Below are 27,441 nucleotides of genomic sequence, written 5' to 3'. Positions count from 1 at the left end.
ACTTGATGAAATGCCAATAAATGTTTCACAAATCATCCCCTTCATTAGGACATGAATCTGATGCAGGGTGTGCGCGAGGATCCATGTTACATTGTGGCATCCCGTGCTTGTGACTAACTCTGATCCACTGGCCTCTGGACCAGTACATACTGCACCTCAGCCCTGCAGCAGCAGACACATGTAATATTGAATTTATCTCACTGGCTCTAACACTGGGCAAAATGTTTTTTGGGGTCTTAAAAAAATGCCTCAAATTGCATTCCCCCGTAGTTTTCTGCATCCAGTTCATGGTAGGTCTGGGGAGGGTAACAATTCTGGGAATACTATGATTTCACATTTTGAGGAAATGTTTTTTTTTCTTCATGTTAAACTGGTTAGACCATTGACTCCGCCCCAGCTCTTCTGCCAGTCTGTGGCTCCGATCCTTTCAAAGGGATCAATTGGCTCAACTGGTATAATTCATGCAAATGTACACAAGCCAACCCCACTCCATAATCCCAGAATTAATCCAGAAAGGGGGTGAAAGGGTATGAGTGCTTTGCACTGGATTTGGGTTGGGAATTTGTTGAGATTTGTTGAAATCCCTTGCTTTTTGATTTGTAATGTCTCCAGCATTAAATACTACTGACTGTCACCGCCACTTCCTGTCTATCATGGACACTTGCCTTCTGTGTGGGTGACTCAGCCCAAACCCTCCTTTGTTCTCGAAAGCATTGAGTAATCAGACTCGGACCCATTTCCTAAGTCATTGGTAGCCAAACATCAGGTTCCTGATGATGGCAGTCTGCTAGCAGGGCGCTATCTCACCTCAGTGTGATGTAATTCTTGCTCACTCCCCACTTTCTTGGTCAAACGTTATTTATTGGTATTCTCGCTTAAATGTATCTATTTAAGTATGAGCTCAGATACCCATCAGTGTTAGTAATGCTGGAGCAGAGTGATTAAACGTCATGGGAATGTGACGTGCTTACAACTGGGAAACTCTCCCCAGGGATCCAGGGGTGGGGGCCTTGAAAGCTCCCTGCGATGTCCACTGCGGAGACAGTGGTCCAGACTGCACCCTTGCAGTTGCATTGTGACTGCCTCCTGTCAGGGGTAGCTTGTCACAGCACGTGCACCTATGTGGTCAGTTATTCCACTCTCTGCTCTGTCTGATTCAGACATCCCCTAGGAGCTCCGAGGTGCACTCTGACAGCTCAATCAGACCTAAGACTTTTACCAGTAGCATCAAAAAGCTGCATTGATTCTGCATGATTCCCCCCTTAAATGTGTACCCCTTCCCTTTCTTTCTACTGGCCGTGCCCCGGGTGGTGTCGGTCCCCAGGGCCGAAAGCAGCCCAAGGAGAGGGACCATGTGCACCCCATACCCACAAATGTATGTAAAATATTCTCCCTTGGACTTGACCCATCTGGGGAAGGGGCAATTAAAAATATGAGCATGGGACGCTATGCTTGTTTTTTTTTGTTAAACTTGCTGGGATTGCAGATCCTCTGTGATTTCGCGGCAATTAAAAAAATACAGATTTTGGTGTCTGGCAGGGACCTCACCATCAGGCCTAGGGAGTCCAGGTATTCCTACCCTGACCCATATATATATATATATGTGATCAAGGCTCACCTTGGAGCCGAAACACGTCAGGCCAAAGCAGCAATAAACATTCACTTTTAAGCACAATACAGGGGTCCGTTTCCGTCGGAGTATTTTTATATATATATATATATATATATATATATATCCAAGACTATTCCCGCCTCCGCCATAGAAACGGGTCTGACACATGCTCGGGACCTCTCCAGGTAGGCTTTATTCACCACTCAGATAGGTACAAAGTCACAAAATAAAACACCTGGCAGACGCGTTTCGGCGAATGCCTTCCTCATTGCCAGCATTGTGTTTCACAAAGTTAATTTGAATGGGGCTTTTTCATACTGTATGGTGTCATCCTATTGGTCCTCATGCAACCAAACAGAGAGCTTGCTGGTGAAGTCTCTATTTTCAGTATGGTAGTCAATTGCGCTGACGATCTTGAAGCCCCTGTTGTCAAGTGACATCTGAAAACTCCCTTTGCAACGAGGTTTGTAGGCAGTTCCGTTCAGCGAACGTAGGTTGAGTAACCGGTTCGCGCATTAAGTAATGCGCTGACGATGTCAGCTGTAAGGCTGCCCACTCTTCATTGCGGGGTCGTTGATGGCGATAATGTTTGCCTGGAGGTGTCCCGTTCAACAACGATTTGCTGCTCTCTCCCCGATACCTCAATCCATGTCTCGGCCAGGGGGGCGCCGCCTTGTGCATTCAGCACTTTTACCAAAGAGTTTGTCGGCGTCGGCGGAGCTCCAGAACGAGAGGCGTGTCAGTAATGCAGCGCCGACCGCTGCCACAATATCCAAGACTATTCCCGCCTCCGCCATAGAAACGGGTCTGACACATGCTCGGGACCTCTCCAGGTAGGCTTTATTCACCACTCAGATAGGTACAAAGTCACAAAATAAAACACCTGGCAGACGCGTTTCGGCGAATGCCTTCCTCATTGCCAGCATTGTGTTTCACAAAGTTAATTTGAATGGGGCTTTTTCATACTGTATGGTGTCATCCTATTGGTCCTCATGCAACCAAACAGAGAGCTTGCTGGTGAAGTCTCTATTTTCAGTATGGTAGTCAATTGCGCTGACGATCTTGAAGCCCCTGTTGTCAAGTGACATCTGAAAACTCCCTTTGCAACGAGGTTTGTAGGCAGTTCCGTTCAGCGAACGTAGGTTGAGTAACCGGTTCGCGCATTAAGTAATGCGCTGACGATGTCAGCTGTAAGGCTGCCCACTCTTCATTGCGGGGTCGTTGATGGCGATAATGTAATATATATATATATTCAAGCTCCAAACTGTCCCCAGTTAGAGATGCACTCGAGAGGAGACTCGCTGTTGAAAGCATTTATTCAGGTAGAAAACTTGCTCAGCACACCCAACTCGAACATTTAACGAGTGGGTGTGTCCTAGCACGAGGTCATGCCGAGCCTCTGAGGAAAGAGCGAAGGGCTCTGAAACGCGTCAGGCTGCAGACGGCATCCTGTAGTGTTCGAGTTGGGTGTGCTGAGCAAGTTTTCTACCTGAATAAATGCTTTCAACAGCGAGTCTCCTCTCGAGTGCATCTCTAACTGGGGACAGTTTGGAGCTTGAATATTTCGCGGCAGTCCCGCCGCGAGAGATGCACCACCCCGCGAGGACTGGGGGCCATGCGCTTGACATACAGACAAGCGCGTATATGGAGAGGGGACTAAGGATATATGACTGAGCAGCATACCGAGGTCCATCCAGGACCTTTATTTCGGACACTGTGAAATTTGAAGTGCATCCATTCCGGATTTAATTAAGGACACACACTACATAGTCCATAAGACTGTGCGCCTCATTCATTTGAAGAGCCCATTGGAGGGCATTTAACGAGTGGGTGTGTCCTAGCACGAGGTCATGCCGAGCCTCTGAGGAAAGAGCGAAGGGCTCTGAAACGCGTCAGGCTGCAGACGGCATCCTGTAGTGTTCGAGTTGGGTGTGCTGAGCAAGTTTTCTACCTGAATAAATGCTTTCAACAGCGAGTCTCCTCTCGAGTGCATCTCTAACTGGGGACAGTTTGGAGCTTGAATATTTCGCGGCAGTCCCGCCGCGAGAGATGCACCACCCCGCGAGGACTGGGGGCCATGCGCTTGACATACAGACAAGCGCGTATATGGAGAGGGGACTAAGGATATATGACTGAGCAGCATACCGAGGTCCATCCAGGACCTTTATTTCGGACACTGTGAAATTTGAAGTGCATCTATTCCGGATTTAATTAAGGACACACACTACATAGTCCATAAGACTGTGCGCCTCATTCATTTGAAGAGCCCATTGGAGGGCATTTAACGAGTGGGTGTGTCCTAGCACGAGGTCATGCCGAGCCTCTGAGGAAAGAGCGAAGGGCTCTGAAACGCGTCAGGCTGCAGACGGCATCCTGTAGTGTTCGAGTTGGGTGTGCTGAGCAAGTTTTCTACCTGAATAAATGCTTTCAACAGCGAGTCTCCTCTCGAGTGCATCTCTAACTGGGGACAGTTTGGAGCTTGAATATATATATATATATATATATATATATATATATATATATATATATATATATATATTCAAAAAAAGCCCCCGAGCTTCAAGGACGCACTCCCAACAGGGGATAGTTCATACAGAGCTTTTATTCACAAAACAGGATAGGCGGCATCAAAACAATTACCAATCCCTGGCGCGTTTCGGTGCTGCTGCACCTTAATCATAGGGCGGGGCATAGCAGTCCGGAATAACACCACATTGTACCTTTAACCACTACTGGCATACATACTCCAGTGAATGGTATGTCGGGAGATGTAGTGTCAATTCTTCCCCATCGGTGGGGTCTGGATTTTTGCCAGGCAATTCAAAACTCCCAATGTCTTTCGATATTCACAGTCCTCTGGTGGGCCTCAGATCTGCTATCCTGCTTCAAATTCCGAATCCCCCGGGCTGCGTGTGGCCTGTACTCCAATTTCCAGCCCAGCAGACCTGTTTCCTTTCAGGCGGTGCAGTCCTTATCATGGCCGAGGCCGCCGTGTTTTAACATATTCAAAAAGAGCCCCTGAGCTTCAAGGACGCACTCCCAACAGGGGATAGTACATACAGAGCTTTTATTGGCAAAACAGGATAGGCGTCACCAAACAATTACCAATCCCTGACGCGTTTCGGTGCTGCTGGTTAAAGGTACAATGTGGTGTTATTCCGGACTGCTATGCCCCGCCCTATGATTAAGGTGCAGCAGCACCGAAACGCGTCAGGGATTGGTAATTGTTTGGTGACGCCTATCAGGCACACAAGTCCCCAGCACACACCGTGCCTATAAACAGATTGTGGCCTGATTAGACAATGGGTTTATAATCGAATTAGCCTAGAGCACACAGGTGCTTAATTAAACAATGGATGCAGGAAAGAAACTAAGGGGTCGATTACGATAACAAAAAGGACCGCCACTGCCAGCCATGCGGTGGCAGTTCTTCCGTACGCGAGTTTCCCCTGCTAAATTAGGATTGTGAGGGGAATCTCACCGCGACTGTGGCGGTCGCAAAGACCGTCCGCCACGGAACTGGAGGGACAATCCTTAGGATTGCCTGGCGGAGCGGTCTTCACTGGTAAAATGGCGGTGGTGCCTAGCAGGCACCGTCTGCGAAATTACGATGATGGCTGGAGACAGCCTTTCCACGGCGATGGAACCACCATGGAAAGGATGGCGGTAATTGGGTTTGGCGGCCCGTTGTGGGCCCCTCTTGTGTTGGCGGAGCGAGGGTACACTTGTTTCACAGCACTACATAGCAGACACCGTGTGGTGCCTGCCATGTAGGGCTGTGAAATGAACATGGCATTTTAGCATCGCGGCGGGCGCTGCTGTCAGCAGCAACCGCCTCAATGTTAAAATGCAGGATCCGGCCGTCACGGTGGCGGTCGAATCCTGATCTGGTGTGCGGGAACACCGCATGCATGGCGGACGGTCCCAGTTTGCACAAGGATGGCGGATGGACTGGAGTCCGTCCGCCATCCTAATAAGCCCCTAAGTTCTGATCACACAAAGGTCCCAGGCACACAATGCTGCTAGCACGCACTTTAAGTAAATTACATCTACCATGAAACACACATGCATTCATATGCCAAAGAATGCTCTGTCATTATGCATGGTCAGAAGTATAATGAAGAATGTATAATGATTAAGGGGTCTATTAGGATGGCGGGCGGATGGCCGCCGCCGGGCTGGCAGTGGCAACCGCCAGGCCGGTGGCGGTCATCCGCCCGCTATTGCAACCCAGAAAACCGCCGGTCCCATTAGCATTGCAGTGACGACTGCGGCGGTGAGATTGTCCGGCCGCCACTTTTCCACCGGTAGCAGTCCGCACGCTTACCTGGCGTGTGGAGCTGGACCCCTAAAATGGGGCCAGAGCAGGGCCAGGCTCCGCCGGCATGAAAAGTTATGGAACCGCCATGGAAAGGTATGCGAAGAATCTCTCTGGGGGCCCATTGTGGACCCCCAATGTATTTGGGGAGGGTGTGAGTGCATGGGTGTCACTGTACCAGGTGACAGGCACTGTGCAGTGCCTGCCATGCAGTACAGGGATATGCTGGACATGCCTTTTTGGACATCGCGTCGGTGCTGCTGGCCGCAGCAACCGTCGCAATGTTAGATGCCGCGATCGTACCGCCGCGATTGGATTTCGACTGCGGAGCATACTAATTGGATCGGCGGTTATGCTGTGGTCCTAGCGGGCGGTGTTTTCCCGCTACCATGGCGGTCGGAGTGCTTTTCCGACCGCCATCCTAATAGACCCCTTAGTTCAGAAATTCAGTGTTATGAGGTCACATGTTTTTGAGTGTTTTTTAGCTAAAATCTGTAACTTGCCAGTCAAGTTTTATTTACTATGTGTTATAAAGTATTATATTGATTTATTTAAAAGGTCTCTCCGTGCCAGGCATTTGAGAAAAAACCCCTAGATATTCTGAGCAGGGCTGAGGTGCAGTCTATTGTGTTTTTCTCCCTGTCGTGACAGTTAGTAAATATTGTCTTTGAATTGCCAAGAAAATTCTGCATGTTTATTCTGGTATTGGGAGTTTTTTGTCACCCTGCAACAGTTGGAAAGCCAGATAGGAGATTCCTTTTGCCCCCCCACCTGACAGCTGGCACTGGAAGAAAGCCTACCCCCCCACTGCAGAGAGACCAGTGTGCACCTTTTGATGAGTTAAGCAGATGTCATGTTTAAGTTGAAGTTCTGCCTGTGCATGGGGATTGGGAAGGATCCAGGGACTGACGTCTTTTTAAGGTGAGGAAAGTGTCATGTGCCCGAGTTAGGCCAGGTAGGAATTAGTGCGATTTTTCCAAGTACACAACCCACTTTCCTAAAGTTGCATTCTCTTTGCCACATTAACGTTTGACACACATTTGCGTTTGTGACACAGACTGGTTTCTCAGAAACACCGACCTTGCTGACACTTTGGGGCCAATTCCGATCCGGGTCGGAAAGCACTCCGACCGAGCCGGATCCGGAGTGTTTTCTGACCGAGCCGGAGTCCTGCAGTCCAACCGAGCGAGTACGCTGCGGCCGTATGCTGCCGGACTCGGTTCGGTCGGTCGTATGACACGTACATGGGCTCCCATTGACTGACTGAGTACGTCGCGGACAAGTGCGCCCCCTACAGTGGGTACGCATCGGTGCCATCCACACCATACATGCCTGTGTTGGGGAGACCCATGGGTCTCCCCCTGTGTCCGAGTCGTAGGGCTGCGGGTGACAGGGGGTCCGACACGGACCCTCAAAGGCAACCAACTGGACGATTAGCGAGCCGGCTGTCCGACGCGTGCATCGTACTGGCTCGGTCGTGAATCGCATCCATTGCATGCCACGGTTAGCTTACTACCGAGACGTACGGAGTGGTTCGGACCCGGAAATGACTCGGTCGGTGAATTTCATGTAGCTCGCATCGTACTTGCTCACTCGTACAGCTGTACGAGTTGGCCAGAAAACACGCATACGGCGCGTAGTTTTTCCGGCCGGATCGTATTCGGTGCCCTTCCGACTCGGATCGGAATCGGCCCCTTTGTTAGAACACTATCATACTTCCTTGGCATTGATGCGAGGCATCTCATTTGTGTAACACCAATGTGCCTAATTACTACTACATCCATATGGCAACACAGCTTTCTGTAGAACACAAACAATTGTTGCCTTGTCACAATATAGGCCCGAGGCAAGGAAACTCATTTCTATATAGCCTTTTGTTTCCTAACATAATCAGAGACACTTCTACTTACTTCGAGGGGTCTCTGCCTGCTGACGCTTTCACCTAGCAGCTGATTGACTTCTCCCTGAGGGGTGTCCAGTTTATGACCAAGACTCTTACCCACCAGGTAAAGGGGTTAGAACATCCAGACGGGGTTTTTTTTTGCAGATCTTACATTCACAATCTAGACATGTAGGTCAGGGTTAAGCATCTTAGGGGTATGCTAAAGTGTCATAATCTTTTATATGTATGCATATATAACCTGTATCAACAAGACACTTACTATGACATTTGTATGCATTTGTCTATTAATCATCACAGAAAACAATAACAAAGGGAGGGAGTTAAGAGGAATTTAGGTAGAATCTTCCTCCTGTCAAGCTTTTCATAATCAATGTAATTCTACCCTGTAGTAGTGAAACGTATTTTTAATTTGTAGTTTTTTAGTGAAAGAAAGCGCTCCATGAGATGTCATGGGAAGGCACTAAGCGTTTTTAAAATACCCCTCACACAGTATGAATCCCATGGTATCATGCTTCATCATAGGGGTCTTCCCGTCCCTCTACGGGGCGGGGCGTGCTACGACCAGCAAGTATGTGGGAGCACTGTTGTTTGTGAAGGAATAGGCTATGCGTATTGTGGGGGTGAGAGTGGTAGGGTTAGTGAATAGTTACAAAAAAATTTACAAATCTCTGGCTAGTGGAAAAAACTAATTTATTCAATTCCCTGGCTGAGAACATTAAAAAGGGGGGATTTGTAGGGGATGTACCTCAATCTGATACTCCCTACTGGGTCAACATGTTTCGTAAGCAGTCCCCACTGGAAGACCCCTATGATGAAGCATGACACCATGGGATTCATAGTGTGTGAGGAGTATTTTAAAAACACTTAGTGCCTTCCCATGACATCTCATGGAGCACTTTCTTTCACTAAAAAAACTACAAATTAAAAATAAGTTTCACTACTACAGGGTAGAATCACATTGTTTATTAATCATCACAGCCCATATCTTTTATACAAGAATCACTACAGCTCAATAAATATTGAAAACACCCCTTTGTGTATTTATTGTGAATGTCACAAGAAAGCACGAGTGATTGAGTGAAAGTTGAAATCTGTCACCACGGTTCCTGAGGAAACAGAGTTGTCATGTTCAGTGGTTCCCAGAACTATTCACTGCCTGTTCAGATGTAGGGGGGCTAATAGTGGCACTGCAAGCTAGCTGGTCAACAGGATAATATATCCGGTGGAGGTGCATGGAATGAGTTTGGCACCATCCTAAGTTTATGTTATCAGCAAACACGCAGTTTCCACTATTTAGTGGAAACTACACAACATTAAGCCACCAACGTTGGTTGGTTTCTTATTTTCTACGGATCAACTGAGTAGTTCAGTTGTGATTCCTCAGAAATTTCTACCCACCTTACAAAACCGGAGATGTCTGTGGTGGAAGGGAAAATCCACCTCGGCTGAGTAGGTATATCATATGTCAGCCATTGGTGAATTCAATCTTGAAAGTATATTGTTTCCAATGTGTTAGCCAAACTCTGTAATACAATTTCTACAAAAGATGGCACAGAATATTTCCAAGAAATGCAGACATGCAGTCACTCAAAAATTACTTCAACATGGCCTCATACTAGACGGTGGGGATGTTAGCTTCATGGTAAAGGCACAAAGGCATTTAGGATGGAGGCATTCTACTCATGGGAAGAATTCCCCTCTGTAGATGATGATACATGCCTATTTCACGGATATGAGTAGGTGAAGCACCTGACGAATATACTCCTTACGAGGATGTAAAATTCCTCTAACTTATAAAGAAGATACCTGTTGGTTTAAAGGCGACCTTCCCCATAGCACACGAAATGTGAGACTCGGTCCGCTCGGTAATGAGGGGGAGACATGGCCAGTACACACCACATCCTAATATTGACCGTCAGACCGCAGGCCAGATATGGGGATTATACAATAATCTAGAAAGAATATACAGAAATCTTATACAATTTGTGATGCGAACATTAACACTTGCTCCTGCGCAGACTGTTCAAATGGTAGCACCACAATTAGCTACACTATGCATCATCCCTAAAACATTAAATGTAGTAATGGGGAAGCGTCCAACCAAAAGGGAAGAAATTCAGTTTTGGATCGCACAAAAAACATCCCAGCTTCAAGCAATATTTCCCCATACGGGCCAGCAGGAAAAACACATGATACTGACAATTTGCTTGCCAATGGAGATGGCTCCCCCGAAAGAAGATTGTGCCACTTGGGGTACATTCTTTGGTGCAGTCTACACCAGAACGCATGGCATCCCTTCTTTGGCAGTTTTACCTGAGGTATTACAACAGGTACAGAATGAGCATGGGGCAACACCTGCCCTGGACTTAGGGACCTGGATTTAGGGATGAAACTGATGAGCAATTTTGCTGCTATGTCTGCCATAATGTTGAGCAACATAAAAGGGGAAGCAGCTGCGTTAGCTATTCACCAATACCTGCACAACAGGAGCAAGAATTGCCTACAATCTTCGAAGAAACCTATGCTACGCTGGGTAGAGATATTTTGGAGCCTGACCAGGGAAGCCACAGGTAAAGAGTAATCCTCAAAAGGATAACTCTAAGTAAATACCCAGCTCTTCTACAAAGAAGAAGTGGGACAGCAAGAATAATAAAGGAAAAAACAAAATCACAGGGTTGGTCGTCTACACAGGAATCTACCGAAGAGTGTTACAACTTACGTAACCATGATACTGTTAACCACCTGACCTGTATATTACAGCAGAGTGGTAAATCAATTTTTTCATAATGCTTTGATATGCGGGGCAGAAAAATAGAATATGCTCAACTGTTTCTTTTAAGTAGGTGCATGATTGGCAGTGCCTTTCCCTTGGCATAGATTCACTACCCCAACTGTAGCTATAAATGAGGAGAGCAGCAAAGTCTCATACATAAATTGCAGGAAAAGCTTTCAGGCAGTGATAGTCTCTATTTCATACAGGAACTTCTCTTCCTCGTATCCATCCTCCAACATTTAGAAGGTCGACATCAGGGTGCCCACACTAGACTGACCTTGCAATAGGCCCGATTTGTGTTGCCAATAGGCTCTCTTGATTTGTTCTTTAGAGATCGCACAAGCCTCCATAGGGGCATCCCACGATCGCTCTAGCCCAACATTTCTGAGGGTTATCTTTACATGCTTCATCCAAGGTAAATTTCCAGCTCCTGGCGTGCGCAGCACCTCAGCATAGCCCATCTTCTGGTCTCCTATCCCAGCAACGTACATTTTGATTCTTTACTCTGACCTTGTCCTTGTGACTCAACTTAAAAGCAGAATATGTTGCATTTACTTTTTTTCTGCCAACTACATAATGCACCTCGGGAAGAATTTTTAATTCTGTTATTAAGGAACCTGAACAGTAGGAGATGCAGGCCAGCCCTGGTTTTTTTTACAGCTTTTACAGACAGAATATATGAGCTTAATGATTTATAAATGTATCCCCGCAGCCATACGATTGAGGAACTTCGTGGGGAAATAAACATCCCCCAGGCAACATGTGGTACGGAATCCAAGAAAACTGGTTATATAAGCATGTAGATTTGCACAAGGCACTTTATGATATTAATGAAAGAAACAGGTTGATTGGATGAGTTCATAATACTATCTAGCTGCGATTCTAATAAAAAAGAGGGATTGGCTTGAACAGGTCTGCGATACCTCCAGTGCCTAATTTTTAAAATATTAAGTGCCAGGGCTCTGACTAGGAGGCCACTGCAGTTTGCATAACCCACCGCCCTTGTCATCGCTGTCAAAACAACTACTAATCAGCTCTCTCGCATGCTAATGCGACAGTTCAGATTATTCCAGATCTAAAGCTAAAGAAATGGCTCGGGAGGTAGGTATTAGCATTTTTAATGTATATTGTATTCCTAAACAACCCTTGTTCTGCTCCTCTCTAAATTAGATGAGCAGCACCACCATGTGGTAGACTGTAGTAAGTATGGTGTTGACAATTAGGTGCCAGTGCTGAGTACCAGAAACCAATTAAATGCCGGTGCTGAGCACCAGAAAGCACCGGCTCAAATTAAGCACTGGATACCTCCTCTTGAGTAACTTGCAGTAGAGATTTAAGCCAAACCTGATAAATGGAAATGTTTACACCTGCACGAGGCACTTAATGATTTTAATCAAAGCATTGGTTTACTTAGTTTGAGTCTATGATACATGATCAGGTTGTGATATTTTCTGAATTACATGTGGCAGAGAATAAAAGTAAACCTGATACATTGGAAATATTTATGCTTATGTATGCACGCGGCACTTTATGAGTTTAACTAGAATATGGGTTACTCAGTTGAGTATATGATAATCAAAACAAACATGATAATTGTAAATGTTAATGTCAGCACGTCACTTTATGATTTTAACTATAAAACGGGTTATTCGGTTTAGCTTATGATAATTTATGTCAGAGACTTTTTAATAGAAAAGATGGGCAGATTTGATTAAGTGAGCAACATTTTTCCTTATTCATATTTTGTTTAAATTTGCACTTTACACTTTTTATAGCTGGGTTGGGCTGGTGGGCTATGTGAGTGAGGAATCTATGATAAAGTCACATAATTAATGTGATGTAATGCAATGCTGATTTTAAATGATTTTATATAAACAAACATTTGTTAACCAAAGAAGGAAAGATTTGATTTCATTTGGTTTGCAGGTTGCAATATGGCTTCTTCAGGAGTTGTGAAGTCACCGGCTGGTACTGATATTGGCAGATCACAACAATGTGAACATACAGAATTCGACAACACTCTGGCATTTTCAATCAGAGTTGAGCATTTCCCATTCCTCCCCATGCCCTGGTTAGCTGTCACTGAAAATGGAAACAAATAGGTTGCTGAACTGATTGACTAGTGGATGGGAGTCACCAACATTGGTTGAGGCAGAGACCTATTCAGAGTCATGTGAGAGTCAGCTTAGCTCTAACGTCGCCTTAAGCTGCTGTCTGAAAACAAGACATTTCTGGTCAACATTAACGATTTGGATGCAGTGTCGCTCTACTCATGCACCATTCATAATGAAATTTTGCATTTACACTGCTATCCTGCTGTTTGTTGTATGTTACTACTGAATGCCCATTAGCCTTTGTTGGTTTGGGGGTATTTTATTTGGCTGACTATTTAGGTGGATGCTTTTCTTCTTGCCTCAGAGCAGTGACATACTTTGGATACAATCACCATGATTTTTTATTGGGGGAATTCAGTGAGGGTGAGAATTTGAAGGAAAGGGCTTAAAGTTTGAGACAATGAGTTCAGGATTACAAGAGGCAAGATGACAGAGATGAAGTGGGAGTATTACAGTGCTCCAGTATAGGGACCCTCAGTTGTTTATTCCCTAGTGCTCCAGGCTCCTGCTCTGGACAGTGCTGACTTCCAGGGCTGGCACAAACTGCTTAAATCTAAAATGATGTTTTCTGTTTTGGTAAGAGCTCTGAATGTGCCAATCTCCAAGAAATGCTGGAGGGCTAATGAAGGGCCTGCAATGGGGAGTGAGGAATGGGTATTAAATAATCCCTTTTGATGTCACAGATGCTTTTGTTCCCTGTTTCCCCAAGACAACAAAAACTGATTTTCTCCAAAGAGGCCTTTCCCAAAGGGAAGATTTTCAGGAGTGCTCTTCTGTACTGGGCTTAAAGTATCACAGATTGTATGGTCTATCACTCTGTGTCTTCATGCAAGGATCCCACACGTCAATTAAGGTGTTGGGCACACAGCCCTAAAGTGCATTGTGCCCAAAGCCTGGAAATCAACCCAATGTGTCTAAGTTTAAGACACAATAAATAAAATGTGAAAAAGCCAACGGAAGTATGACATCACCATCTGTCACAAGCTAGCACTTTACAAGACAATTAAATATTAAAATGCACAAAAAACAAATGATTGAATAAAGACCATGAATCTTCATGGAATCTTCATGTATATAACACAATAAGTACAGTAGTGGCTGGCACAGGAAAGAGAGGTGGGGAGGTGAGATGGGGTGAGAATGGGGCGGGTTGGGGGAAGTCTACAGACAATGGGATAGGTAAAATTCAATCCAAAAATAAATAAAACCACTTACCTTGCACTCGCCGCATTGATCACAAGGTAAGTGGTTTTATTTATTTATTGATTTAATGTTACCTATCCAGTTGTCTTTCGACAACCCCCCACCCCGCTGCGCCTCTCTTACCTGTGTTGGCTGCCACTGATTGAGTAAATATGTTATATAAGACACTTAATAAAAAACTTGAAATACCATTGCCAAGTGAATTCAATAAAGCTTTATTCGATTCATAAAAATCATTAAAGCAGGCATAAAAAGATGTAAACAATTTTAAAAGGGATTAAAAGTCAAATAAAAAATACAAGTAATTAAAAACAAATGTAATTTCATAACAGTCAAACATTACTTAAAACATCAAATCAGACAGTCAACTTCTTTCTAATCTTAAGAGCCCCAGTCAAGAAGCTTACAATGTTAAAACAGATTAGAGGACTTGTCAGCATTTGCAAGTAAACCAAGGCTGGTCTAATTTGCACAAAGATGTAGTCCTTAAGCAAGGGCATTATATAGTAAAGCCAAAGAGCTCGATAATGGTAGCAGAAAAAAATAAAAAGCAAAGTGTCCTGCAGGGAAAAGTGGTCCCTAGAACAAGGACCTCTCTCTTCCAAATTGTGCCTACTTTTTGGTAATGCTACAGACCAGTATAGAAGGTTTAATTTGAATCTCGTCAACGTCCATTGCATTGATTACCAACTACAGAATTGTGTAAGCCAGTATGACACCTTGTTGAATTAAAATCCAAAATGTGTTATATTTTGTTAATGTTAAATAATTTGTAAAGTGAGCTTATACCCAAATAGGCGTCTTGGCGCTAGTGGCAAGAACCCTAAGCATTGTCAATGATCAAATACAAAAGCAATCCAGTCTTTTAAGGAGTACAGGCTCGTTGGTCTAAAGAAAAATGCCAGGTTTTCAAATCTTTCTTAAATTTGAAAAGGTTAGGTTGAGCTCGTAGATGTTTTGGCAGTAAATTCCACCATCTTGCTGTTGTATAGGTAAAGCTTCTTCCACCCCAGTAGGCTTTTCTTATTCTGGGTACTTCTTGTTGGCATTACTAGATCGTAAGATACGTCAGGGGGAATACCAGTTACAAATTTTCTGCAAGAAGAATGGACCATCTTGATGTAGTCCCTTATGAAGCCAACAGAGCGCTTTGAATTGAATACGCTCCTTAATTGGAAGCCAGTGAAGTTCCCCAATGGAATTGGAAACTGAGCAGTATTTCGGTAGATTTAACAGAACTCTCGCTGACGCCTTTTGCAGAGTCTGAAGTTTGTTAAGACATGCTTGGCAGCCTACGAATAGTGTGTTGCAATAATCAATTTTTGATATTATCAAGGCAATGATTACTGCTTTCCTATGCTCTAATGGTAAATTTGGTAAACTCTTTTTCAAGGTTTTATTTGGTTTCTAAACATAAAAACGTAAGCGCAAATTTTTGTTTCATACACAGAATTCGTATAAGCATCTCATTTTGCGAACCACACCTTAATAAACATAAAACGTGTTTGATTTAGAGCATATTTAAATTCCTCGGTTCAAGCCCCTAACATGCAGATTATGACTCCGTTCATGCTTTTTTTCTCAGCAATTAAAAGCAAAGAATTAGGATTCAGTTATCCAGAAAGAGGATGAAGAAGTTTGCCTCCAGGAAATTATTCAAACTGCACTTAATCTTGAACCAAAAAATAAAAACTACAACTTCAGTTTGAGGGTCGAACTCACACATTAGACTGTAATCATGGGAGCTGCTTCAATATTCTCTACTTCATGTTCTGTCGCCTGCTCTTGCACAGTTTTCCCTGCAGTTTAACCGCTGCAATTTGCCTGCTCCTTGTTGTACCAATTGTATCTGAATTAACATTGGCGGATTTTAAGTTGGTCTGAAACTACTGTACCTCTATAAATCGAATGTATTTCAGCCTCGGGATTGTAAAATGGTGCAGGGTTATCTATTGTGCCTGGCGTCTCAGGGACAAAGGAAACTTTATTCTGGACCTGCTCAAAACTACCCGGTGGGGACTCAGTGAATGGTACACGTTGGAAGAGGTGTGGCCCCGCGGCCAGGGTGACTGACTCCAGAATCTGGGGATCACAGTTCGATCCCCGGCGCCGGCGGCAGATTAGCCCAGCACCATGTGACTCTGGACAATAGCTTGCTTAATGTTCCAGACGGCTCCCAGCACCTAGAGACCCTTACGGGTGATTGTTCGCGCTTTACAAATGTCGATTATTATTACACATACTGTGTATAATTTCAAACTCAAATCTAGGTAAGATGGCCCGCTCTTACGGGTTATAACTTACATTTAATACGCTTTGGGCTTTATATACCCTCAATTACAGTTTACAATACTCCACTGTTTATTTTTATCATAATATTAGATACTGATATTGGAGGACTCCAGTGTGAAGCTATTATTAATGAGAATAGACTTTCATTCGCTCACAAGATTTCCACATTTTAGCTGTCTTTCGTTGACAGTCACCACAAATCAAAATATCGACTTTAAAATTCCATAGAATGTGGGGCTGTAAACATTACAGGCCGCCTAAGCTCATTATTTGTATTCCTAAACTAACTGATCCAGAGTATCTTTCCAGCGGGTTCCGTCCGTAGAACATTGCTAAGTAAATCGCACTTAAAGCAACCATAGCAGTATTAACAGGTAGCGCAGAATATGATTATTGGGGCCCGAAAGCTTCCACACAGTGTTAATGATTTCTAACTCAATCGCTATGTTATAAAATGTACTACTTTCGTTGGATGCTGAATTACTAATTATGTGCTAATGCCCAGTGCAAAGACTGTTAACAGCTGTGATTTGCTCACACCACAAGTACGAGTTTGAGCTGTAGATCATGACATTTAATAGGGCATATTTATACCAGCCATTATATGCCCGGAGCACTCCATTGCTTTCAATGGAACTTCCAACATTCCAATGTTCTAATAGGGCATATTTATCAATGTTTTGCGTCGCCCTTGGGCCATGTGGGGTGTCAGGGCAGCGCAAAACCTAAATTAGATCTACTAAGGCCACCTAGCATGGCCCTGTGGTGCTTGGTAAATCTGGAGTAACGCAAAGCAGAGTAACTCCTGCTCTGTGTTACCCTGCTCCAGGGAGGCTTTCCACGGGTGGAGCATGAGTATCCCCAGGCATCCATCCATGGTTTCTGAATCATTCCCAGATTTACCAATGCTGGTAGACATGGGAATGTGACAGAATGTTACGGCTCCCCAGGGGAGGTGTAAAAAGGAGAAATATCTATATTTCTCCATGTTTTTTGCTCTTTCTAAGTGTGCTGCATTCATACCCATAAAGGGGGGAAAGCCTCAGAGGATTGTTTTTGTGCAGGAAGGTGTCACTTCCTGCAATAAAACAATCCTGCCTGTAACGCAGGCAACCTTGCACCAAAGGGTGCTTGTGTTGGTGATAGGCAGCAGTTTCGGCACCAGCACAGGCAGAGATCAGGAATGCGCCTTTTAATATTAAATACGGTGCATTCCTGTCCTCTGCCTTTCACGCAGCGTAGCACAGCACAGCACAGCAAGGTGACTTGTTGTGTTGCTTGAAATGTTGTGAATAATGCCTTAATGGGTGGGTGGCCAATAAACAACCATTAATTCCCAGCTGCATGTGAAGAATAGATATAAATGTTTAGAAGGAATCTCAGCAACATTCGATGATGTCTAATGAGTGTCTAAGTTTACATGCTTCCATCATGACAGTTTGGTCTTACCTTGAGGCACTTTTCTTGTTTGGAGAGGTCTTCATAGTTTTTAGCAGTCAGGGCAGGAGGTTCAAGGAGGCGTTGTGATTCAGATACAGACTGACGAAGTTGAAGAATCTCTGTCAGGTATGCAGAAGGCACATAAGAAGGTTCCACAGTCTTTTCTTCAGTCATCACAACTGTTGTTTCTTCACGAAGTGTTTGCTAGAAATTGCATACAACGCAAAGTTTCTTTTAGTATTGCATTACTCAAAAAATGCAGTTTCAACTTTATGTTAATCAAATATTTACAGAGAAGGTCAATATATATAAAGTAGTTTTATGATGTCTTGCTGAGAAATCTACCCAAAGATTTCTTAGAAGCACACGGTGGACGCTATCGAAGGTCAAGGTGCCGAATACCAAGGCAGCATAGTCTTAATTCCACCTCATGCCTCTTTAATCCACCAACACACATTCGCTGTCTCTTTATCTGACTCTTTCAGGGTATTTGTTCCCTGATTTCTCCCTTTGTTGCTATTTTCTGTCTTTCTCTTCCTTTTCCTTTCTTATGTTTTTCTCTCTCTTGCTCTGGATCAAAGCCTGTTCAGTTAAAATAAATGCAAGTCCCCAAAAATGAGTGTCAGTAAGCCCCACCTGCAACCCCTGGCTCAAATGTAACCTTCCCTACTGTAATAACAGTTGATTCCAAATTTTTAGGCAACACTTTTTTTTTCTCAATATTGTGATGTCCGCCCACTTTATGTAAAGAAACAGAAGAGTGCATCAGGCAAACTGAACATGCCAAAACTGAAATGAAAATATTTGTGAATTATGTCTACTAGAACCTGTGCTAGTTGAAATTCACCTCAAGTGGCCCTTGGCCTTTAGTAAACAATATCAAAATCCCTTTCTATGTTTTGATTTACAAGTTCAAAGGGGACATTCTGTGGAATGTGTGAAAACACACAAATATTTAGGGGCATACTTACTAAGATTTTGCACCGTGTTTGCATCCTAAAAAGGTAGGCATATTGACAAAAAATCTTTTTTTTCCAACTTACTTACTGGCTCAAAACTTGTTTAGTGTCTTTGCGTTAAAAACTAACACTTAATTGAAACAAACATGTGATAGATATGTTGATTTCCCTCGGGAACCTATGCACTGTGCCTCAGTGGACAGCACATATCTAATGTTACTGATACTTGTGCCATTCTCTACACAGAGATATGTGTACTGGAAGGATATGCCAACATTTTGCTCTGAGGATGGGGTCTTGGGATGGCAATTTGTGGTTGGCAATAGTTAGTGGGTGGGGTTGATCGCTGGCTCCTCCTTAACCAATAGGATAAAAATGTTACAAAGGGGCAAACCTACCCAGTTTTACAGCAGTGCCTGTTTGCTCTACTACAAGCAATTCCACAGCTCCTCACTCTTAAAGTCAAAGATAGGGAACATCTTCTTCCCTTGTGCACAGCTCCTGTGTCCACCTAAAGGTGTGGCCAGGGAAATGAGCTGTCCCATCCCATGTACATAACGAACCAGTTCTGGCCTGGCTAGTGTGGGCCTTAGGGATGAATGCTTTCCCTTCTTATGGTCTCTTCTTAAACTAAACATTGAATGGGCTGGCCTCACCTCTGCCCCTTTCAGGGTAATGAATTTTCTGGGTTCACCACAACAGTACTTCCTGGCCTGATAGGTCAAGTTATCCTTCAGGAACTTCAGGCAGGGAAAAGATAACTTTCTAAAGTTTACTTTTCCCAAGTATTTCTTAACAACCTAACTTCACCAAATTATGTGGCCTTTTAATAAATATGAAAAATAGCAATTGAATGGTATTTTAGGAATATCCTGTCAAACATTTCAGATTAAAGTTTATATGTACATTTTCTAAGATCGAGCTACAGCTCTGTCAGTGAAAATAGCTTTTGTGGCCTAATCACTGAAGGAATAAGTCAACTCTAATTTCTCACATTTCAACTTCTTTTGAACATCAAGCTTCCTACTTTGAGTGCGGCAAGTAAGCCTGGGCAAAGCACTATGCTACGCTCACGTAGTTTGCGAAGTTTGTGCTACTTCGCACTACGCAAATTGCACGTAGCACAGTGCAAACATGCGTAGCGTTGCGTAGTGCTGCGGTCATTTTTTGCTTGCTCGCGGTCCTCAACATCAAGTTGGCGACCGCGAGCAAGCAAAATGACATCTCGGCGAGAATTTTTCCTTGTTCGCGATCAGCAACATCAAGTTGCCGATCGCAAGTATGGAAAATAAACATCCCGGCAAAATTTTCAACGCGGGGAGGTCAGGTTTCTCATTGCGAGTGGTCGCGTATGCTCGCGACCGCTCGCGATGAGAAACTACCAGTCCGCGTTGAGAAAGCTGCCGCTTGAGTAAAAATCTACTCGAGCGGTAGAAAACTAGAGCTCGCACTGTGCAAGATGCCATTTTCAATGATTGCACAGTGCCGGATGCTTGTCCGCACTGTGCAATCATTGAAAACGGTATCTTGAACAAGGCGAACAGGGTACTACACAGTTCGCGAAGTGCTACGTGTAGCTCGCGTAGTGCACTTTGCGTAGCTTCGCGTAGTGCTACTTCACAAACTACGCCCAGGGTTAGCGGCAAGGTGTACTTAGAGGTGACTTATTAGTATTTAAAATCAGGGTTTCCAACCTGTCAAAACAAGTTATTTTGACAGGTTTGACATCAGGTTTCTAAGCAGCTAGGCTACACGCGGTAAGCTTGAAGCCATGTTTTAGAGACCAACCCTGTGGATGTCACCATAGGTTCTGCATTCCACAGGTGGTATTCAATTTCCAGGCCCAGGGTGTATTTCCCATACAAAATACTAAGGACTAATACACAAGTTAAATATGTCATTCAGGTATAATCCAATTTAATCAGCTTTAAAGGGGCCGCATAGGCACTTTACTCCTGTTAGATAGTGATAAATGCACAGAGTAAAAAAATAGAAAAAATAGGCTCCAGAGAAAGGCAGAGATCTGGAGTGACCCTGCAGAAAGGACAGATTTTCAACACAGGCCCAGACAGCCAAGAGCTAGGGTTGACAAATCAATAGCTTGATGGACTTCCCTGGTCAGAAGATAGAACAATGACAATTTGCACCTCTGAAATTGCACGTCTGTTCTGTGTACCTCTGATCCTACCTGTACCCCTCGGTCAAAATCTGACCCAGTTATTAACCATGTCCATGGGGAAGATTTCTTCTCATCTGCAGACACCACTTGCATGGCGACTAACTCTGGCCTGTTCATCAATCCCCCTCAGTAAGAAAATAGTACCACCATGGCCAACAAGGTTATGTATCCCATTCTGTCTCCTGTGTCTGACATCTGTCCCCATCCTAGGGTAAGTTCTTCCCACAAGGCAACCAACAAGCAGAAATAACCGACAGCTGTCAGTTTATTGCACAAATTCAATGACTTAACCCTCACGGGAAAATGCTCAAATCCAGAGTCTTAAGCAGGCCTCAATTCCAGCCGAGGGGCTGACAAGGAGTCACTTAGGGGGTCTCTGGGACTTCCCTGGATGCAGTCAAGGCAATTTCATCATAGTCAACCCTAGGGGAACCACCGTCCCAAGACCAAGCCTCGTCCCAAGACCAAGCCTCGGCCCAAGACTTCCTCATTGCTTGTCTCCATGGGACCCACACACGGTTCCCTACAACTCTCATGTGAGGTCAACGCAGATGACCACTGACATCCCTAACCTTTGGGCAAACTATCCAGTCCTTAAGCCACTGGCTAAGGAATCTCCCTGAATTCTGTCCGGCCTCCTAACACTTTCAGAGTGAGTGATTACAAACTCCGGATACATTTGTTCCACTCTTGCTTCCACCGTCTCAGGGGTGATGCCCAGAGACTGACCCTTCACCTTAAGGTGTGTACCCTGAGACTTAGCACTTGCATAGCAGTCCAGGACTTCCAGCAGGGGTCTGCCGGGCCCAGAGATCCTGCCTCCTTTCACTGAGACAGTGCAGGCAGCACTTTCAGACCAGAAGTGGCCCCACTAGCGTTAATTTTGGAATTCCCTACTGTTAGATCAGGTTATTCCTGGCCCACTGGTCTTCTAACTGTGAATGGGATTCGCCTCCTACCTTTACTGTTCTCCGGGTCACCTGTACACTTGGTTTAGGGATTTTACTCCAAAAATGTGTCTTTTTGGAGCGCCCTAGACAGCCGCCCCTCTTGACTCTTTTCTTGCCTGTGGGAGCCGACAGCAAAGGACACAGTCTGTGGGCAGTCAAAGTAAAACAGCTACCTTTCTCTTGGCAACTATTCCCTTTCACTTTATGGAGACAATAGCCAGGTGGCAATCTCACTCCTCTACATTGACATTCTTTACTATACAGACCTCTCCCTACAGGTACTGTTACTTGGAAATCAATCTTTCCACCTCCAGGGTCCAATGGCACAGGTATCCCGCAGAGCAGTGACATGGACACTATCCACTGTGATTCTCTGGAAGGACTTCCTGGAACTCACCATGAACACCAGCTCAACTGCTGGGTCCATCTCCCAGCAAAGGGACACTAGGGCATGCTGTACCCTCTCCTCCAGGAAATAAACTTACCCCTAGTGCTACACTGTGGAATTAATTACATGCCACCTGGGGAACACAACCCAGTCCTCAGTCCTTTGCTGGCTTTACATCCTGATGGTGTGTCTGCAGGTATACCTGTAGAAGGGAGACTCTGCGATGCAGCGAGCGCAAAGTAAGTAGTTTTATTTACTTATTTATTTTACATTCCCTTACCTGCACGGGCCGCTATTGGTTAGCTGCCTGCAGCAAAGTGCTCCAGTGTCTGCCTTAGTTGAGGAAGAAACCCACTAAACCAGGGAAAAGGGAACATACGCACCATGAAGGGCCAGTATTAGAGGTCTCAGTTCAGTCGGAGCACTGTTCTTATCTAGAGCTCAGGATAAAGACTTATAGACTTATATTGATACTATAGCTGCACCTCTTTACGCTTTTGTCAACCAAACTCTGAGCGCTCTACAATCACTGCACATTCCTTCCTTTGTTCTACTTAGCTGATGAGGACTAACAGGCTGATGGTTAGTAACCCATCACCTTTCGTTTGGGAGGGCTATAATGAATCTTGTGCCCTGGACACCCCCATTTTTTGCTGACAAGTACTTGTGGTAACTGACTGTCCCCGGGCTCTGCCTAACCCAGCCCAGGGCCAGTGCTATGCTGAAAAGACATTTAGAATACAGTTAAAACACCTACATACACTAGGGTACATTATGGGTTAGGGTGCACCTATGATTTGCATGGCATCCCCTAGCAGGCCCTAGTACATAATAGGGGAGGGGCATCAAAACTACATTTAAGTCCCTAGTATAGAATACGGCATGGTAGTTTAGATACCTGCAGCTCTTTCTGCAGTTGCACGTGTGCACTGCTGAAGCATGAGGTCAATTTATATGCAGCTCTGTTTTGCAGGACTGCTTTTAAAATGAAAATTGTGCCCAAACTCGACTTTGATGTTTGGAGCACTTAAAAATGAATAAACTACAATGCTAAATCATATTAGGTACCCCCTGGGTCTCGCTAGGTGTCCCTGGGGTAGGGGGGGTCGGGTATTTATAAGGAGAACCCTTATAAAATAAGTTTTATATGCCCTGGGTTTAGTGAGATTACACATTTCACTCCCTACATTGTAGTGAAGTGCTTTCCATAATTGACTTTTGTGCTAGGCGCACTGTGGAGTGAGGAGCTGCTATTTCTGTACATATATGGAACCCCTAAAGTCTCCCCTAGGTTTTCCAGGGTGGGGGGTCCTGTAGATATAGGCAGGGTCCTTGTAAAATATGTTTTATAAGCCCTGGTGGTGGAGAAATTGCCCAGTTCAATTTCCCCATTGCAGTTTTACAGCCACATTGGATAACATGGCAATAAGTTATTGAATAAGAACTAAAGAAAGGGGTGATATAAAAGTAGCATTCAAGGACAGTAGAATTCTATTGCTAAATCCAACAATATGCTATTGTTGAATTTATCCTAAAAAGTATTGAGAAGAAGTTATAAGACTTTCTTGTCTGTAAGCCAAAATTCAGCCTTCCAGCGGTCTGTCCGGATTGGTCAGAGTTAAGTGGATTAGCCAGGCTCCTTTGATGAGGTGATAAGTAGACTCTGGGGTTAAAAAGACCTTCTGGGAGGGCAGGGTTCTGCTACATAGGAATGCCAGAGCTGGGGGAGGGGTCGTTAGCAATATTCTTCAATAGAAAGGGGAGACAGGCAGGAGAGGCCAGCTTCATTTACACCCCTACTCTTTCAACCCAGACAGATAGTAGGATTGAGGAAGGAATGAGCAGATGCAGGGGAGAGACTATGAAGATTAACCATCCTGGAGGTGTGTGCAGCCAGCTGTTCTCCCTCTACTGGAAAATAAATGCAATTATGCAGCATTATGGGCCACATTCTCCGCAGTATTATATTTATCTAGTTAAACTGAAACTGTTTATTTTTCTTAAGTCTCCAAATTATGTTCCAAATTATGTGGCGAGTGCAGTAAATTCATAATTATTTAGCAAATCCTACGGCCACTGAATTGCATAAAACCCTAAACATTGTTCACTGTTTCTTCAATAATCTATTCCTCCTAGGTAAACAAAATTTACACTTTCTAATTTCAGTTGATACTCATTGTTTGCTCCACTGCCAAATGAACAGCAACAACATGTCCCTTCTATAGACAGAATTTGTTTTATAAACAATGTAAAGATTGCTATTTTCTAAAATTCTAAAGTCTTAGCTGCATAACTAAGTATTGCTCTCTTCTTTCTACAGACAGCCAAACAGGGTAGTCCAATATTTCAATTACTATTTTCAACAAACATTTAACCCCTTCGATGCGCATGATGGAGCGGTTCCGTCATGCGCATCAGTTGCGCTGTGCGGATGACGGAACCGCTACATCATGGCCCCGCCCGCGCACGAACCCTTCAGCACAGCGTGGTAATTTGCGCCGCGCTGAAGGGGTTAAATGTTGGAAAAACACACTTTTCAAGATAACTACCCCACAATGAACATGCAGGACACAATTTTCAAACCCGGATTTGTTCTATGTGAAGTAGTACTACCCACATAATAGAAAATGCAATTGACAAACCTTTAGCCAGAGCCCCCAAACTCTCCTATTTTTCTGTGCTGAGACTGATGTCAAGGTGTGGAAGATCTTAGCTATGTGTGTAAAGTTTCAAGTACTAACTTTACACTTGTAAATCTTGCTGTCGGAGGCTCCATCCCCTTATTAGAAGGCATGGAGACATGTAAGCCGCCACCGTGGGATTAATCAATAAAGTGTAGTTACACCTTGGTGAGGTAGCAAATACACATGTGAGTAAATATACATGTGTATATTTACCTTTGTGACTTGGGGCCTGCACGTAAAATATATATAATAGGTAACGCGATATGGCCCTATATTGATATTATGAGGTTCTGATGACATTTTGTGGTTTATGGTGTCATATTAGATCATTTTACCCAGTTACCTGTTATATATTCTCTATATTAGGATGCCATTAAGCTCATCCATCTTGCAGTGCCTTTGCCATTTAAGCCCCTTCCATTACCTAAAATTGCAAAGGAACATGAGCATTCACAAGGAAATGTGCTGCCATGCTGAATCATTCATGTCAATTAATTGAGAATCTCTGATCATATGATGCAAATTAAGCTTTTTTCTGACAGTCTCGATGGAGTGAAAATAGTGGAAACTACTGGGAATCTGGTCAATGGAGGTGTACGTTTGTAAAGTCGTAATTCTGCACTACGTATAAACAAAATCTCTATGAGTAAAATGATGATGACAGGAATGTGCAGACAAAGCATACCTCGCGCTTCACCACATTTTCTTGCACTTGGAGTCTAAATATAGTGTGGTAATATGTATACGGCATCACAGTATTATTTTAGGATTTTGATCTCAAATCCTAAATGAACGCGGGTTTATAGGGAGGTGGAGTCTTTCCTGTCAATATTGCTAAATGATCGAAAAACTGAATATACTGGTTTCTATGTTGCCTCTTTCCCTGAAATGTTGTGAACCGTTTAACAATTCAGTACTGACAATGTTCTTTTGACTTAAGATGGTCATATATTTTAAGATAAAAAGTGGCATTTTGAGGAAAGAGTCTCATGCTCCCAGCTTAATGCCCAGTTTATGTGCAGCCTGCAACGTATTCAAAAACAGGCATTCACGGAAACTTGTCTGTACTTGAGTGTCCAGCTCTGCATGCATACGGGGCAGCTCTGACATCTAGCGGTGGCTCTTATAAATCGCAGTTGGCTCACTGAAGTAAATGGTTCAAACAAAAAGCAACATAATTAATGCTTGAGCCCTGGCTATCAAGAAACACATGACACGAATTTTTTAACTGCAGAGTTTGTGTATTAATAAATGCAAGTAAGGTAAACTACTGTATTCCTTACAAAAGATGTCAAATCATGTCGATTTCAAATACATGTCTTATTATGATAACTCGATAAAGACTATATTGAAATAAACGCGTGAAATTTTACCAGAGAATAAAACCTACTCTTTGAAAATATAAAAAGCATCCTGCCGTCCAGCAAAAAAAGATCTCATGAGTTTCCAGGTGCAGTGATTATATAACTGCAACATTTAGACCTAATGCCAATTATATATCATTAAATTCTTGTGAACCTTGAGTTAATAAAAGAGGCAGGCAGACAATGGTTCGACTTTCCGGCGAATATAATTGTAGTGAGACCGCACGCTCCTGTAATAGTTCACACCGCTATGAAAGAGAACGAATAGAGACATTTCTCAAGTGTGTACTTTAAACACAATACCTAATTAAGTTACAAACCATAATTGTCATAATGTAATACATGAAAAACGGAGTGGGTGTAAAATATTTAACCCTTTCCGTGCTCATGACGGAACCACTCCGTCATGAGCCACGGGTGCCGTGTGCTCATGACGGAGTGGTTCCGTCATGCTGCGGCCGTTGGCGGCCGCTCCGCCCACGCGGCGCTAATTCCCCGCCCTTGCGGGCGATTAGCGCAGTGGGCGGAGACGTGACGGAACCACTCCGTCATGAGCACAGCTCACCCGTGGCTCGTGACGGAGTGGTTCCGTCACGAGCACAGCGCCACCGCAACTGCCCCCAAACCCCCCAGCGCCGCAGCGGAATTCCTGCTGCGGCAAAGGGGTTAAGTATTGTCTTAACCGGGACTTTAGTTGGCTCTCAGATTGTGTTTTGTCCTATTGTATTGGACTGTATTGACTGCACTTGATCTGCTCTATTTAGCTATAGGACAACCCTATTTTGTTGGGTGGGTCAATTCTCACTACTTACAGAATTTTGCTTTACACAGAAATTCCTACATGACTTTGGCATTGTACAAAACTGAGCGCCATATTTACAATGCCCCTTCGGCACTTCGCTCCAGAGGCGCAGAGTGCCGGCCTGTATTTACAAGGCCATGCAAAGTCACCCTGCGTGGCTTTTCATGGCCTTGCAAATATGGGGTAAGGCAATGCCTTACTCAGTATAGAAGGGGCGTTTCATGGGTGTTGCTGTGGGTGTTCCCATGCAACAGCCATGATTTTTGACACTGCCCCAGATTAAATCTAGCAATCTGTAAATGTGGGGCGGCATCAAAACTAACGCCTTCCCAAAGCAGGCATAACAAGGTGAAATGTTTGTATTTCTCCTCGCTTTTTCCTCTTTTCATATGTGCTGCATTCTGAAGCACACATAAAGCAAGGAAAATGCTTCCTTTGATTTTTTTGAGCTGGAAGGTGT

At 44.1% G+C, this 27,441-nt stretch overlaps 1 protein-coding gene across 14 annotated transcripts in view; it reads right to left on the bottom strand.

Annotated features, from left to right (window-relative positions):
* DMD (dystrophin) overlaps positions 1-27,441 on the bottom strand; it is a 7,596,173-nt gene that overhangs the window by 3,925,233 nt on the left and 3,643,499 nt on the right. For all 14 annotated transcript variants that reach the window (XM_085622447.1, XM_085622454.1, XM_085622449.1 and 11 more), the window contains one exon: positions 17,665-17,859. In XM_085622447.1, the coding sequence (XP_085478573.1) occupies positions 17,665-17,859 (195 nt within the window). The remainder of the gene's footprint in view (positions 1-17,664; positions 17,860-27,441) is intronic.

This window comes from Triturus cristatus, chromosome 8 (genome assembly GCF_964204655.1).
Source record: "Triturus cristatus chromosome 8, aTriCri1.1, whole genome shotgun sequence".
Classification (NCBI taxonomy): domain Eukaryota; kingdom Metazoa; phylum Chordata; class Amphibia; order Caudata; family Salamandridae; genus Triturus; species Triturus cristatus.
Note: the sequence above shows the minus strand (reverse complement) of the source record. Positions and strands in the feature narration are given on the sequence as shown.